The following is a 16,476-nucleotide window of genomic DNA, read 5'->3' on the forward strand; positions in this document are numbered from 1 at the left end:
TCTCTCTCAAATAAATAAATAATTAAAAAAAATAAAAAATAAAAAGAAGAAAATTATGTCATATGCTACAACATGGATGAGTCTTGAGAACATTATGCTAAGTGAAATTAAACCAGTCACAAAAAAACAAACAAATACTGCATGATTCTACTTATATGAGGACTCTAAAGTAATCAAACTCAGAAACAGAAAGTAGAATGGTGATTACCAGGGGCTGGGAGGAGGGAGAAAAAGAGTTCAATGGATATAAGGTTTCAGTTTTACAAGATGAAAAAGTTCTAGAGATCTGTCCTGCAACAATATACATATAGTTATTACAAACTGTACACTTAAAAATGGTTAGGATAGTAAATTTTGTGGGTTTTTTTAAGGTTTATTTATTTTAGAGAGAGTGCACACCAGCGGGGGGAGGGGCAGAGAGTGGGGGAGAAAATCTCAAGCAGACTCCCCGCTGAGCGTGGAGCCCACTGGGGGGCTCTATCTCATGACCCTGACATCATGACCTAAGCCAAAACCAAGAGTTGGGTGCTTAACTGACTCTGCCACCCAGGAGCCCCTATATTATGAGGTTTTTTTAAACCACAATAAAAAAAAAAAACCCAGATCAACCAGTTGTAATGTATGGATCTCATCTGTACCTTGATTCCAATAAGTGATGAATAAATTTATGAGGCAATAGGGAAAAACTGAATGCTGACTGGATATTTGATATTACAAAGCATTAATTTTTTGTGTGATAATGAATGGGTTTTTTATGTGATTCCTCTCCTTTTAATCTGAAATATTTTATGGGTGAAATAATATCTGGAATTTGCTTTGAAATAATCCAGCAGGGATGGCAAGTACAGGAGAATAAAGATGGTCACGAGTTGAGACTTATTGAAGCCAGGTGATGGGTACATGGGGGTCATGCAATTATGTACTGTCTACTGTGGTATATTTTTTTTCTGTAATAAAGACTAAAATAAAGCAAATGCCTCTGGAGGGTTGGGGCTATCTGGTACTTATACTTGGCATTGAGCTCATCTACTGAGACTTCCTCTTCTATCAGCGAGAGAACCCAGGCCCTTCAGTGTGAATTTAAGTGTTCTGTGTTGATGACATGCTCAACATCTTTGGTGTTTCCAAGTGCTCTTCCACTTAGTTGAGCAGCTCATTGTTTTACTGACACTTGTGAGTTGTGCTTTTAGGAATGTTTATTCAATAAGCATTCCTAGTTTGGGAGACTAGATTCATTACCCAACAGTCTACAAAGTCCTTCGAGGAGCAGCACACCACTCCAGACCCTAACATCTGGGCATGCTGACATCAGTGAGGGCAGGGGCCTCTGCCTAGGTAGAGCAGAAAATAGGGAGAAGAACACCGCAAAGGAGGGAATGATGAGGTCACCAGGACAAAAAAGAGGCAGCAAAACCTTCACACTTACTTGGAAGTTTTGTCCAGGGCAGGCTCTTCCCTAGAAGAAGGAGGGAAACTCTCTTCCACTCCTTGCATTGCCTGGCTTCCTGCCCCAGTCTGCTCTTCTTTCTCCAATAGCTCCCACACAGAAACAGTGCCAGTTCTCAGAAGGCTGCAGTTTCCCAAACTTAGATTTAGGACAGCAAGGACATGAGGGCCACTCAGATTCCTCGCTTTCACCCCAGACCTTCTCTTCCCTTACCAGCCAGAGGGTGAGGACAGTATTACCCAAACCAAATACCAAAAGAAGACAGAGAACCCCAGGTTAATTTGTACTGCCACTGGGATTTATATTCTAATAGCTTGATGACGCAGGGAAACCCTGATGATGGGTATCTTTGGTAAAGAGAATACAATTAAAATAATCTAATTTATTGGTACAGTTATAAAAATGGTTCAAAAAGAAACTACTTCCACAAGAAACTAAGTTATAACACTTTAATAATTTCAATAGAACCAAATTCAGGAATAGATATACACACACATTAAATTCAAACAATTTAATTGAACAGTATACCTAAATGCATCAAATTCTTAAAAATCCCCAAAATGGACTCGAGGCCATGGATATGAAAAGGTAATTTTAAAGTACTACCGACTACAGTAAAACAGACAAGGTTATTACTTTGCATTTACCAATAAGACAACAGCCTGTAGATACATTAGACCTTTATGAGAACACTTCCAGGCAATGTTAGAACAGAGACTCATTAAAAAGGAATACAATTGATCTCAGAAAGATGAATTTATAGCTAAGAATTTCTTTGGTCCTCCAAGTCACATCTGTTTTTACTTTAAAATACCAAACATGAGTGTTTAATTCTACTTCTAAATGTCTATTAAGCAGGATAATGTTTATATCACATTAGATTTTAAAAGGAACTCAAAATAAATTACCACTGTACTTCAGAAACTCTAAATATAGAAAAATATAGGAAATAGAAGTAGGGAAGAATTTTTTTTTTTAAAAACAGCACTTCTGCCATCTTGTCCCATCATAAAGCAAATGACATCAAAATGGCAGAGACAGGACTCTCAAGGTTATAGTAATCACTATAGTTAATTCTTCTTAAGGTAATGGAATAAATTTGAAGAGCACAATGTCAACTAAATAAGAGACTTTTCCATGAAATGACTGTGGTTTTGTTTTTGCAGGGAAGTTGGGTTTTTTTGTTGTTTATTTTAATTTGGCCCAGACTGCCCTAGTGGAGGAAATTTTAAGGAGTCATTAATAAGGCAACAGCTTCCTGGACAAGAAGACCTGTATACCACTTGAACAGTTATATTGAAGACCAGACCCATATGGAGCACAAGAGGAACCAGTATGGGGGCTTCCAATAATTTCCAGTAATTCCAGAAAATTACAGTGCATTTTCACAGATACCAATAATGTGGCTTTCATTGAACATTGGATATCACTCACAATGCAGTCCACAGTTCATTCTGCATGCTTTCCTATTCACAGAAGCTATGGTTCTGCAGACCTGAAAATGATGGACATTCTCAAAAGTTTCTGGAAATACTTAGAAAAATATTTGTTAAGATAAAAAAAAAAGTTTTGAGGCATCTCCAAGGAATACACAAAGTAAGCTTGCAAGAAACTCCTAAAGGTAAAACAGTGAGGACTAGTTACTTGCAGGGTGAATACTTAAGTCTCATAGAATAATGGCTTTTAAAAAAGGGCCAAGGTATCTACACTCTAAGTGGTGTGATATTCTCATCAAGGCACAGAGAGTTAAATGCCTAAATCCCTGTGTGTTGACCTGAGAATACACTTGTAAACAACAGGAACTAATTCCCTGTACTTGAATTTAAAAACGAATAGAAAGTAGAAATGTGCCTTTTTAACTCACAAAATCAAAAACATAGATATTCCACCATCTGCCTTTGGTGACTAATGTTACAACTGGATAGTCAAAAAATAAATTTATAAAAAATAAAGTGCACTGGCAGTTTTTAATAAATGTGATTAAAGTGAAACCTGTTGGACTTTGAGTTTGCAGAGCGATGCTGCACAGTGTACAAAAATTATTTTACGCCCTACACCATCTGGGGGGGACAGTATATTGGCCATAGTTTTTCCCCATTCCCAACATTCCTATGCTTATGAACCCAATAACCACAGTATTTGAACAAAATACTTGTATTTTTCTTCCTTCCCAGCACCCTCAAGGTTATCCAAATGGCAGTGGTTTTGTGCATGTAATTTACACTATGGGCAGTTTCCTTGAAAGTTACCACTAAAAGGTGGCAAGAAGAAAGTAGAGGGCTCACCCCTTTGTTAATTATTTTTATTTGATTTGCTATAAATAATTATTAAACACCATTAGTGACAAGGATAAAGTTCACATCTGTAACAATTGAAAATGGAATGTACAAACAATTAAGACCAAACAACGCTATCAGTGGCACGATCCTCAAAGCACATGACACACACTGAAGTTCAGCTCTTTATGAGAGTTAGAAACTCTTCCCGAGTCTTTGGATCTTCCCGGAACACACCCAACATCGTGCTGGTCACAGTTTTGCTGTTCATTTTCTGTACCCCTCGCATTACCATACACATGTGTCTACAAAACAAAACAACAGAGGTGGCTTAAAGAAACAGACAGTTGCTGGTTTGGTTTTTAAAGTCAAAAGCAGGCCAAAAAATTAAATCTGATTATACTGAGTTCACAGCTACCAACTGTATCCAAAGATCACTTCTTAGACAAATGTGACCTAAAACTTTTATTTATGTTTCTTAGTCATATAGCTCTTATTCTTAGCAATGGCTGAATCTTTGATGCATCTAGCAGAAGGGGAAACAAGGGAATTTTCTTCCTAGGTGAAAATAATACAAGGGGTCCACAGAAATAAAAACACCTTCTGGATAAAAAGAAATTCAGAATTCTCACTTGCTCCGTCTGTAGGACCCAAACAGCACAATATTAGCTTAGGTATTTGGAGAAATACTGAAGTATGCTGGTGTCACCAGGCAGAATCTAGGGAACAGTGATCCCAAGGCACGTAAGCAACCTGGTGAAGCTGGACAACCTGCACAGCACAGAGCTCATGCCATGTCAGAAGAATGGACAAGATGTGTGCAATTCTCATCATTCATTCTAACTTAAAGAAGTTTCTTCAGGTGCCCTTTATACCCAGTTTTAGCTCCATTTTTTAAAAAGTGTGACAAAATATTAGGAAAAGTCTGCTTGGAGCAACAAAGAGCCAAAGAAGAAATCAAGAGAAGACATAAAATGCTACTGGTTGCACAAATCACCACGCTTAGGCTGATGACTCCCAACACCTCCACCAACCCCACTGAAAACAAAACAAAACCAGTCTCCCGTACTCTGGTTCCTGTATCAGCCACACAGTAAATGCAAGAGGTAAAAAAAGCTTCAGGTCAGAGACAGAAAACGTGACAGTGTCAATGATGTGGCATCACCTGGTGCTGGAAAAACAGAGCAGCACTAAATACCATTTCCGTGCACCACGATGACATCATTAAGGACAAATATGGACTTACGTTGCTTCAACCACCACCCCAACTCCAGCAGGCCGCAAGGCTTCTGTGATTGCTATGGCAATTTGTTTCGTCAGCCGCTCTTGAACTGTGGGGGTGACAAGAAGCTCTGCTGAAGAGTCTGACACAAACAGCGGTCTTTAGAATATTCACTGTCTTTAGAATATTTGAAATCTTAAAAAGCAGACTTCTGTGAGGCTTCAGAACCAAGACACACCAGCTTTTACCAGTTTGCTTTGTCTGCCGCCCACAGGAGAGAGCTGTTCAATTCCCTCACCTGCAGGTCAGCACCACTGCAGGAAGTGGGTAAGAATGACAACTGTCTCTTAGGCGTGCAGGAAGACCAACTGATAACAAGCACCTCCCTGCAGATGAATAAATAGCTCGCGACAGGATTAACAAGGGCACTAAACCCAATTATTGAATTGTATGTAAAGCTGAAAACCAAGAATCTAACCTAAACAATGCAGTCTCTGTGCTGAATAAAAAATTCGTCTTTGAAAGCATATTAAGAGTGTTCACTGCAGCATCGCATCTATTTGAAAACTGACAAAATTTTCAAATACCTATTAGAGCAGGGATTGGTTAAATCAAGCCCCAGCACAATCGTACAATGGAATGCTAAACAGCCAGCAAAATGAATAAGATAGTTACATGCATGTGGGAAAAAAATGTTTGATTTATTAAGTGAAAAAAAATAGGGGAAAAAAGTGAAGCCCATTACATACAATATGAGCCCATTTAAAAATATAATAAATTGATTTTAAAATGTTGGTAGATGCACAAAATATGAAGGAATGTGCAAATACAACAATGATTTCTTCCAGAGGCTTGAAACACTGCAGACTTTCCTCTTCTAGGTTATATTCCTATGAGGTTTTGACTTTGGTAAGTCATATGTATTACATGTGTAATGAGAACAACAAAAAATACTTTTTCCTTAAGAAAAAAATGTTTTTCTGTAAATAAAAGTTTAAAAGTTTACCTTGTAATCGTCTACTATAGATTTCTACAATCCTAGAAAAGAAAGAATTGTTTTAGTTAATCATAAATTTGTTTGAAGTGGAATTGGCAAGGCTTCCTCAAAAGACCAAAAGGACCTTATTGAAGCAATTGTAGGGTGTGGGCAGGAGATTAATGTTTCTAAGAGGAGGAAAGATACAAAATCTACATGGAAATGAGAAGTGGGAGGGTCCTGAGGAGACCATCAAGCATGACACAGAGTGGCAGTTCCCTATGTCCCCAAAGAGAGAGAGAGAGTTATGTGCATATTCACTTAGGAAAAACACAATGATTTTAGAGCTCCGAAGTCATCAACTTTAGGCCAAGTCTCAAGTGTTCTAATTAATCATATTGTTTAATCAGAGCTTCAAGTTAAAAATAAAAAGACTATTTGTTAATTAATAGCAGGCCATTGTCAACTACTGTACCCACTAAACCTATTAGGATAATCAGATTAGAACTGAACAGACTTCTTCAGACATCTCTTTATAAGCTACATCTATACAAGCACTCGGTATGATTTAACTCCCCAAAATAAAAGCCTCCTGATCTTGGCTTATAACACAATCTGTCAAGTGACGGATTTTCCCCTTTCAACATCTTTCACTCTAGTCGTGAAATGTAAAGATGGCCACATGAATTACCTATTTGAGGATAACAATTCACATTAAGGATCTTTTCTTTAAAACGTGGCCTTTTAGTCATGAATTTGGACTCAATTTAAGGATCACTTCACCTAGGAGGCACTTTATGGCTCTTTCCCGCGCCCCCATCCCCCCACTACGATGCTCAGATAAAATTGAAAAGTTGCTCCTTTATACCCATTATAGCCAAAATATGCTGCCCTGTTTACCACTGAAACTGAAGGCAGGAGCCAACCTGATTCTTCTTCAAGTTTCTAGTAGGTTTATACCATTGGATGAATACCATTATATATTTTTGATTTTGAACAAAAACCTGAGGAAGGATGGATGCTGTTCAAGCTCCTGGATAGGAAATATGCCTTATTTCTTCTAGGTCAAATCTCTAAATATGACTTCTCATAGCTTTCCAGGTGATTAATTTCTGTTGTATGAATAAGAGATGCCATTGATTTAAAAATCAGTAATGTCTTCCTTCTCATAGTCATCATTTCTTTCTCTCAAGTAGAATTTCAGGTACAACATTAGACAACAGTGGCAATATTAGGCACTCATATTTCGTTCTATACTTTAATAGGAATGCCTGTAACATTTTACTATCATCGATGATACCTGCTGGTTGCTGGTAAATAGTCACTCTCAGGCCAAAGGAAGGCCATTCACGCAGATCTTTATTGAGTGCCTTCTACGTATATGATTAGGTGATGAAGAGGGTCCCTATGCTCAGAGAGTTTATAACTTATTCCTGGTTTATTCGGTTTTCATTTTCAAGTAAGCAGAAGGCGCTGAATTTCTGTCTTCTTAGCATTAAAGATAATCATATAGCTTCCCTGAATTAAAAAAAAACAACTATTTTGCCCTCTTTAAGATAATGTGTTGAGAGGTATTTGTTGAAAACAGAATTCTAATTTAACACTAATATTCATCTGCCTTTTTTAAGATTTTTAAAACTTATTTATTTGACAGAGAGAGACACAGCAAGAGAGGGAACACAAGCAGAGGGAGTGGGAGAGGGAGAAGCGGGCTTCCTGCGGAGTAGGGAGCCCGATGCGGGGCTCGATCCCAGAAGCGTGGGATCATGACCTGAGCCGAAGGCAGACGCTTAACCATCTGAGCCACCCAGGTGCCTCTCATCTGCCTTTTAATATTGCCACTGGCAAACAATCGTCAGTCTAATTGCTGTTACCTTGTAGGTAATGTTTTCTCTGCAGCTGCTTTTATGATATTTCATTATGTGTACTCTGAGATTTTCTGTGTTGTGTCCAGGTGGGGATTTAATTTTTTTGTGCTGTCTGGGATTCATTCGGGTTCCTAAATCTAAAGACTGATTTTTTTGCATGTGCTTCAGAAATGTTTTCAGCCATCACCTTCTCTAATATTGCACCTACCCCATGGCCTCTGTTACCCCCAGGAATTTCAATTAAGGATTTGACCTCCTCAGTCTTCCACATCTCTTATATTCTCACCCATATTTTCCACCTAGCTCTGAATGCAATTGCTTCAGACCTTTCTTCCAGTTCACTATTTTTGGCTGTGTCTAAGCTGCTATCTATCGATCTTTTTGTATTTATTTGTATTATTTATTTGTATTTATTTATTTGAGAGAGAGAGAGAGAGAGAGAGAGCACATGAGCCGGGGAGGAGGCAAAGGGAGGAGAGAGAGAATCCTCAAGCAGATTCCCCACTGAGTGTGGAGCTGGACGCAGGGCTTGATCCCAAGACCCTGAGATCATGACCTGAGCTGAAATCAAGAGTCCGATGCTTAACTGACTGGGCCACCCAGGAATGTGACTGTATTGGGCTTCAAATCCAATTTTCACTTTTTTTCAAGACATTTTATTTGGTCCTTTTTTTCCCCTAATCTAATTCTAAAAGTTTATTCCTTTGCCAAACTTTCTGTATTCCCTTTTTTAAAGATTTATTTATTTATTTTTAAAGAGAGAGAGAGAGAGAGAGAGAGAGAGAGAGAGAGGTGGGGGGAGGGAGAATCCCAAGCAGACTCCCCACTGAGTGTGGAGCCAGACATGGGGTTCGATCTCACGATCCTGAGATCATGACCTGAGCTGAAATCAAGAGGCCCCCAGGCGTCCCTCAGGACTCTTATTTTCTAACATATGTGTTGTATGTTCTGTATCTGTTAGCTCCAGCCTCTGCCCTCTTTGGCCATTTGTTTCAGCTGACTCTCACGGTGGCTTTTCTTTTACTTTTGGTGAATTCATGCTCCTTGGAATATCATTTGTGAGAATTCTCTGAAGCCAAAATAAAAGTGCATCAGAGAATGAGCACTTGTTTCTGCTAGGTGCTAAAAGGCTACCTCGTTGGCAATGTTTTTAATTATTGCCCTGGGTTTTCTGAGGTCCATACATGGTGACGTGAATTCTGAGCCTAAACCCTTGTGAATACATGGCTATGTGTTCTTTTTCCTGCTCTCCCCAGAACAAAGCTAACAGGTAATATCTCTCCCAATTTGGGGTGGAATAGGAGGGCAGAACCCTGCCTTTGACTCCAGTGCTGGCTAATTCTTGTGAATTCTCACTGGATGTTTGGGGATCTCACCCCAATGTTTGAAACGTTCATACATATTCTATCTTAGTAAGCAATACTAGGAGGGATATCATTACCATCTAGTTTACCATAGTCCCAGAATCAGTAGTTCGTAATTTTAATCTAAGCCATTTCTGTATTCTTGGAATAAATCTCCCTGGGTCATGATGGAAACAGTACTTGAGCCTGTTAAAGTAGGAGTTAATATTTAGGATTTTTCAACTATATTCATAAATGGGATTAGTCTATCACCTTTTTAAATGCTAGTTTTATCAGACTTTTGTCAGGGATAGGCAGCTTCATCAAATTAATTGCCCCAAATTTTCAGGTTTTTCCATGCTCTTGAATAATTTATACAACACTGGAATTAGTGGTTACTTGGAGGTTGTCTATTAAATTGATCATCCACCCCCTTCCCTCCCACCCCACTCCCAACATTAATTTGACTTTTTCCAATGGTTACTAATTTATCCTGGTTTTCCAACTCTTGGTTCATTCCCTTCTCTCTCCATCTTTTTAAACTTATTCATAAAGATTTAAAGTTTCTAAAGCATATTTCTGGTTACATAGCCTCTCATTTCTAGGTGTATTTCTCCTCTCAATCAGACTGCTAAGCAATCTATGGTATATGATCTTTTGGATTTATGTTTTCTATTTTTTAAATTTTCTAATTTAATCATTTTATTTTTCTTCTTTCCTATTTGTCCTATTAAGCTTGCTTTTTCTTTAAAAAAATATTGAATGTTTAGTTTATTTGTTGGGTTTCTTATTTAATAATGAAAGCATTTGTGGCTATAAATTTATCTCCAAAGCACAGGTTTTTTTTTAAAATTTCAGCTTTACTGAAGTATAATTGACAAAGATCGTAAAGATAACGTGTACATGGTGATCTAACATATGTATACACTGGGGGAAAAAAATCCCCCATCTAGTTAATTAATACACCCATCACCTCACATATTTATCTTTTTTCCCCCCAGTGAGAACAATGAACATTGGAGTAGAGCTATTTCTTTAATATCCTATCTTCACTTCCTCTGGATATATACCCAAAATTAGGATTGCTGGATCATATGCTAGTGCTATTTTTAATTTTTTGAGGAATCTCCATACTGTTTTCCATAGAGGCTGCACCAATTTACATTCCTACCAACAGTGTACGAGGGTTCCTTTTCCACAGCCTCACCAGAACTTACATCGTCTTTTTTATAGTACTGTAGCCATTCTAATAGTTGTGTGGTGATATCTCGTTGTGGTTTTGATTTGCATTTCCCTAATGCAATTAATGAAATTGAGCACCTTTTCGTGTATCTGTTGGGCATCTGTATATCTTCTTTGGAAAAATGTCTATTCAGTTCCTCTGCCTATTTTTTAATTGGATTGATGCTTTGCTATTGAGTTGTACGAGTTCTTTATATATTTGCACATTAACCCCTTACCAGATAGGTGACTTGCAAATATTTTCTTCCTTCTGTAGGTTGCCTTTTCATTTTGTTGATGGTTTCCTTTGTTATGAAGAGGCATTTTAGTCTGATGTAGTCTCACTTATTTTTTATTTTGTTGCTTTTATGTTTGGTGTCAAATCATCGCAAAGACTAATGTCAAGGAGCTTACCCCTATGTTTTCTTCTAGTTTTATGGTTTCAGGTCTTATATTCAATCCCTTTTTAAGTTGATTTTTGTGTATAGTATAAGAAGGGAGTCCAGTTTTTTTATTTATTTTTAATTTTATTTATTTGAGAGTGAGTGAGCAAGTGCACAAGCAGAGAGAGTGGCAGGCAGAGGGAGGAGCAGGCTCCCCACTGAGCAGGGAGCCCTACACAAGGCTCTATCCCAGGACCCTGGGATCATGACCTGAGCTGAAGGCAGACGCTTAACCAACTGAGCCACCCAGGTGCCCCAAGTTTATTTTTTAGTAATCTCTACACCGAATGTGGGGCCCAAACTCATGAACCAAAGAGTCAACTACATCAGCTTAGTCACATGCTCTACTGACTAAGCCAGCCAGGTGCCCCAAAAAACCATTTATTGAAGATACTATCCATCCCCTATTCTTTCCTTGTCATAAATTAATTGGCCATATATGCATGGGTTTATTTCTGAGCTCTCTATTCCATTCCATCGGTCTATGTATCTATTTATATGACAATGCCATTCTGTTTTGATTATTACAGCATTGTAATTTAGTTTGAAATTAGAAAGTGTGAAGTCTCCAGCTTTTTTGGTTTTTCTCAGGATGGCTTTGACTATTCGGGGTCCTTTGTGGTTCTGTACAAATTTTAGGATTGTTTTTTCTATTTCTGTGAAAAACACCATTGAAATTTTGAGAGGGATTGCATTGAATCTATAGATTTCTTTTAGGTAGTATGGACATTTAATATTAATTCTTCTAATCCAAGAACATGAGATATCTATTTGTATCTTCTTCAATTTCTCTCATTAATGTCTTATAGTTTTCAGTGTACAGATCTTTCCCCTGTTTGGTAAAATTTATTCCTAGGTATTGGTGCAATTGTAAATAGGATTGTTTTCTTAATTTCTCTGACAGTTTGTTCTTAATGTGTAGAAACACAACTATTGTATATTAATTTGTATCCCTTAACTGAATTTATTAGGGTTATTTGATATGATTGTCTATCATATCAAAGGAATTTAAAAGAACTTTAACTTCCAAAAAGCTCATTTTTAAATAATTTTGTATTAATTTCTAGTATTCTTGTTATACAATAGCCTGTTCTTTTTTTTTTTTAAGTTAAAGCTTGCCTTTTGGCCAAAATCCTATTACTCTGCTTTGTATAAATTTTTGCCCATCCCTTTTTTATTCTGTTTAGTTTTTCCTAGTTTTAAATGGTTTTGGGGGGCACCTGGCTGGCTCAGTCAGTAGAGTGTGTGACCAACACTGAGAGGTAATTAGTGTTCCACTCACTTCTTTCAGGTTTGTCAGTTTCTCTATGCATTTAGTCCAGTTCCTGTTTTCTGTTTTGAACCAATTTGACCAAAAAATAAAAAAAAGATTCATGACCACTTTTATTATACAAACTTCCTCAAGGCCAACCTTGTCTCCTTTGATAAATTTTCCTTTTTATTTTTAACTTTTATAATTTTTTTTAATAAAGGGGACATAATTAGGTACTGGATTTAACCCAGTAGACATCTTATCTGAATTGCCCACTTATTGGTCTTATAAAATCTATGCTAGGTCCTCTCTTCCCTGTGTTGCATTATGCTTTTTCTCCTCTTTTTCCTCCTCTGGCAACTAGGAAAGTAATAAGGTAGCTCCTTTGCAAGTGGATGGTATAATTTAACCCTTGCAAATCTTAACAGTATTTTTGATGTCTTCATATAACTTGACTTGTCACCAGGCTGCAAATTCTCAACTATGGTTAGAGCAAAGAGCAAAAAGCAGCAGGAGGTGGAGGTGGATCACAATGGGACTTTTTAGCTAAAGTAAGGAGTCTGAACTTTATCTTAAAAGCTATGGGGAGCTACAAAGGAGCAGCATCATCAAATCCACACTTTAGAAAGTACATCCTAGCAGTGTATGAGAGCAGATTTAAAGACACTGAGAGATTAGAGACAAGGAGGAGTCCAGAGTTTTAGAATGCATAAAGAACATAAGAAAGGCCCAACAGAGAGTGGCAGCAAGGATGGAAGAAGGCAGCATGGTAACAGGAGGGAAATGGGGGTGCTGCAGGAGGTCAGTGAGCATAAAACGGCAATGGACGGATTCTTTCTCACTCCTTGCACCAAAATACATTCCAGATGGAGCAAAGAGTTAAATATAAAAGTAAGGCCATAAAAATAGCCCAAAAACATGAGTTTATGACTACATAAAAGTTTTAAAACTCCTTTGTGGAAAAATGATATTTTAAAACAAAATCAGAAGACAAATGACAAGCCTGGAAAAATTATTTGCAGCACCTGACCTAACTGGTTTAACATTCAGAGAGTTCATACAAATCAGTAATAAAAAGACAAGCAATCCAACAGAAAAATTAGCAAAGCTAACTAAAAGCGGGAAGTTTCTATAGGGATTCAAACTCTATTAAAGAAATGCAAGTTTTAAAAAAATACATTAAAACACTAGGTACCTTTTTTCACTTATCAGTTTGGGAAAGATTGAAAAGTGTGATGAAACCCACTGTTGGCAAAAGTGGAGAAACACACACCCTTTGACCATATAAACTGATATGCTTTTTGGGGGGGAGCAATTTGATAATATCAAAAATTCAGCTACCCTGAACCCCACAATTTAATTCCAGTAATTTACAATATACAAAACATATTCACGAAAGCATTTTTTCCCTTTTTTTGACAATAGTCTCAAACCATAAACTATACTTCTATCAAAGACTGGTTAAATGAATTATATTAAACAATTAAAGAAATACTATGTAGCCATTAAAATGAACTCAGACTTTCTGGACTAAAAGATGTCCAAGGGATTTCAAAGTTTTTAAATTAAAATCACCAACAAGGGGGGCCTGGTATGTGACTCTTGATCTCAGGATGTGAGTTTGAGCCCCCTGTTGGGATTACTTTTAAAAAAATTAAAAATTAACATCAAAAACTAACGATGTAATGTACGGTGATTAACATAACAATAAAAAATTAAAAAAATAAAAAATTAAGAAACAAATAAAAAACACAAGTTGTAGTATAGAATGTGGGGTATGATCTCCCTTTTTTATTCTGTTTAGTTTTTGCTAGTTTTAAAGAGCTCTGTTTGTGCTTGCAAAGAAATTTTCCAGAAGGACAATCTCTAGTCAAGAGACAAGAGCTCTCTAGTTTTAATTTTGAGGAATGGAAATAGAAAGGAAGGCTTTCCCTTTACTCACTCATTTGTATTTAAGCTTAATTGGTAAGTATGTTACTTTTATCATAGAGGAAAAAAGAATGTTCCCCTTGTAATCTAATGCCCACCCTATCTTTCCAACTATCTTGCAGTCATCCCTGCCTAAATCTCTTATTTCTATCAATCTGCTCCTTATCCACTGGAATATGGCCTTGTGCCTACCCTCTTATTTGCCTTTGCTTATTATGTATTAACTATACCTAAAGGAATTTCTTTTTCATTTAGAATTCTGCTCAGCCTTCCACCTCTCGGTCTCTTCAACCCTGCCAGGCCACAGTTATATTGGCTCCTCTGAACTAGGAGCTCCAAACCAGGCATTTCAGAGGTACCTGCTGCCTCACACTGTCCACCCTCCTTGAAGGCAGTGGCAGTGTCCTTTCTAGCAGCCATCGTAGCTGACACAATACCCTTTCACAATCGATGCTCAATAAGTAGATTAACCATGGCTACCCTGAGGCACTTCAGTTCTATATTCAAGATTTAATTATGTTCACTCAGTTATTCTAAGGCAAGAAAATGAATATATGTTCAATGGATTTTCAGCAACAAAAGGACCCTTTTTTAAAGATTTTATTTTTTTAAGATTTATTTAAGTAATCTCTACACCTAACATGGGGCTCGAACTCATGATCCTGAGATCAAGAGTCACATGCTCCTCTGACTGAGCCAGCCATGGACCCCAACAAAAGGAATTTCTATTCAAACTACATTTACTCTAGACTTCTACTAGAGTTAAACCAGATCAACTCACTTCTGGCATTTTCTTGTTACTTAAGGCTTTACTGTTTGATATTTGACTTCCCTGGCACTGAAAGGTCATTCATTTAAAGGCAAGCATATAACAGACTTCACATACAAGATTAAAATGAGCAGTGAAGTTTTGCCAAGACATCCAGCTTTCTTTATTACTCTTCATTCCCTAAATATTCCTACTTCTTATAAGAAATAAGTGGTTGGATAAAGTCTTAGCCTTCTTTCCTGTTTAATAGACCCTTCAATCAATTTTTTTACAAATATCTCAAAGTAACATACACTCTGTTCTTTGGTTTAGTGTTCCTTTTTTTTTTTAAGTTTTAATCCCATTAGCATAAGGACAAATCCCCATGCTAATAATCAACTCTTTTGTGTTGTTTCATAAAAGCTTAGTTATTAGAGATCTTTCCATTTCACTAGGAAAAGAAGTCACTAAAGATTATTCCTTTCTACCCCTAAATTACCGTTTATTCCAAGGTCTCACTGGATTACTCAAGAATCCATTTCCATAGTATTACCCATAGTCTACACAGCGTGGTCTTCTAGAGAAGGCTACTTACATTAAGACCAAGGCTTAATATGGTCTACCAAGCTTCCTTATAATGTGAAAACTATCCACTACATACCTTTCACATATGGACAGTCTGTTAAAAGCATCAGCAGTGCCAGAATTTCCATATAGGAAAGGCATAGCATTAGCAATCTTGCTGGAAGGCAGCATGCCACAGGGCTGGGCGTGGAGCTAGGTTTACAGGGCAACCACACTGACTTTACTTAGACTGTGTCTTATAAAACAGTAAGAATAACCAATTTCAGTAAAGACACTTCCATTCACAGTTGACATGACTTTATTATTTAGGAGTAAGTTACTAGGGAGGGGGTGGCTAAGAGAAATTACAGTAGGATTATTTTCTGCCATCACCACCAATACCATTTTTCAGCCACCCCTTGGCACTGCCACTGGGTACAGATCACTGAAAAGTGGTGAGATATTTCTTGATTTGTGTTAAGAGCCTTTCTGCAGTGAAGAAATTACAGTTATGATATAAAAACATCTTTTCATGGTACCAATAGCCCTGTCTGATGGAGAGAGTGCTGAGCAGGAATGAGGTCAGAAACTAGGGAAGTTAAATTTCTCTCCTCTACCTACTCTCTCCTTAATCCACAGAGGAAATGAGTGAGAAAGTGGAAGTGAAAACAAAGTAAAAAGAAGAGCTGTGGAGAGCAGCTGTCAGACTGGCAGGGTGGTTTTTACAGATTCCAGCACAGAACTGAAAAAAAACTGGACCACCATTTCAGGACTGTGGTGAATCCCAGTGTCTAAGTGGAGAAGAAGCAGGAACCCATCAGAGCCATTGTATAGTTAATTGGTCACAAAGATTCATTTATTCCAATTTTGATACAGTCACTATAACCTCAAATTATCCACACCTAGCTTGGTTTATTTTAAGGGGTGATGGGCACGTGACTATATGTTCATCACCTATTCCCTCATTGTGTTTTTTTAAATTATTTTTTAAGATTTTATTTATTTGAGAGAGAGTGAGGGAGAGAGAGAGCATGCAACAGAGAGCACAAGCAGGGAGAGAGAGAAGCAGAGTCCCCTGTGAAGCAGGGAGCCAGATGCGGGGCTCGATCCTAGGACCCTGGGATCAGGACCTGAGCTGAAGGCAGACGCTTAACCAACTCAGCCACCCAGGCGCCCCTCACTCATTT

The 16,476-nt window shown here is 37.6% G+C and overlaps 1 protein-coding gene across 3 annotated transcripts in view; it reads right to left on the bottom strand.

Moving 5' to 3' along the window:
• Positions 1–3,735: 3,735 nt before the first annotated feature.
• Positions 3,736–16,476, bottom strand: part of GCH1 (GTP cyclohydrolase 1) — a 45,800-nt gene continuing 33,059 nt past the window's right edge. The window contains exons 4-6 of one of the 3 annotated variants that reach the window (XM_025870010.2): positions 5,952–5,983; positions 4,970–5,054; positions 3,736–4,028 (exon numbers count right to left, since the gene is read on the bottom strand). In XM_025870010.2, coding sequence (XP_025725795.1) covers positions 3,902–4,028; positions 4,970–5,054; positions 5,952–5,983 — 244 coding nt within the window. In that variant the 3' untranslated portion in view covers positions 3,736–3,901. Of the gene's footprint in view, positions 4,029–4,965; positions 5,055–5,951; positions 5,984–16,476 lie in introns of those variants that run through there. The other 2 variants (XM_073895244.1, XM_073895243.1) reach the window with 2 other exon arrangements.

The sequence above is a fragment of the Callorhinus ursinus genome, unplaced genomic scaffold (assembly GCF_003265705.2).
Source record: "Callorhinus ursinus isolate GAN/ISIS: 27379988/994484 unplaced genomic scaffold, GSC_fseal_2.0 scaffold8, whole genome shotgun sequence".
Lineage (NCBI taxonomy): Eukaryota > Metazoa > Chordata > Mammalia > Carnivora > Otariidae > Callorhinus > Callorhinus ursinus.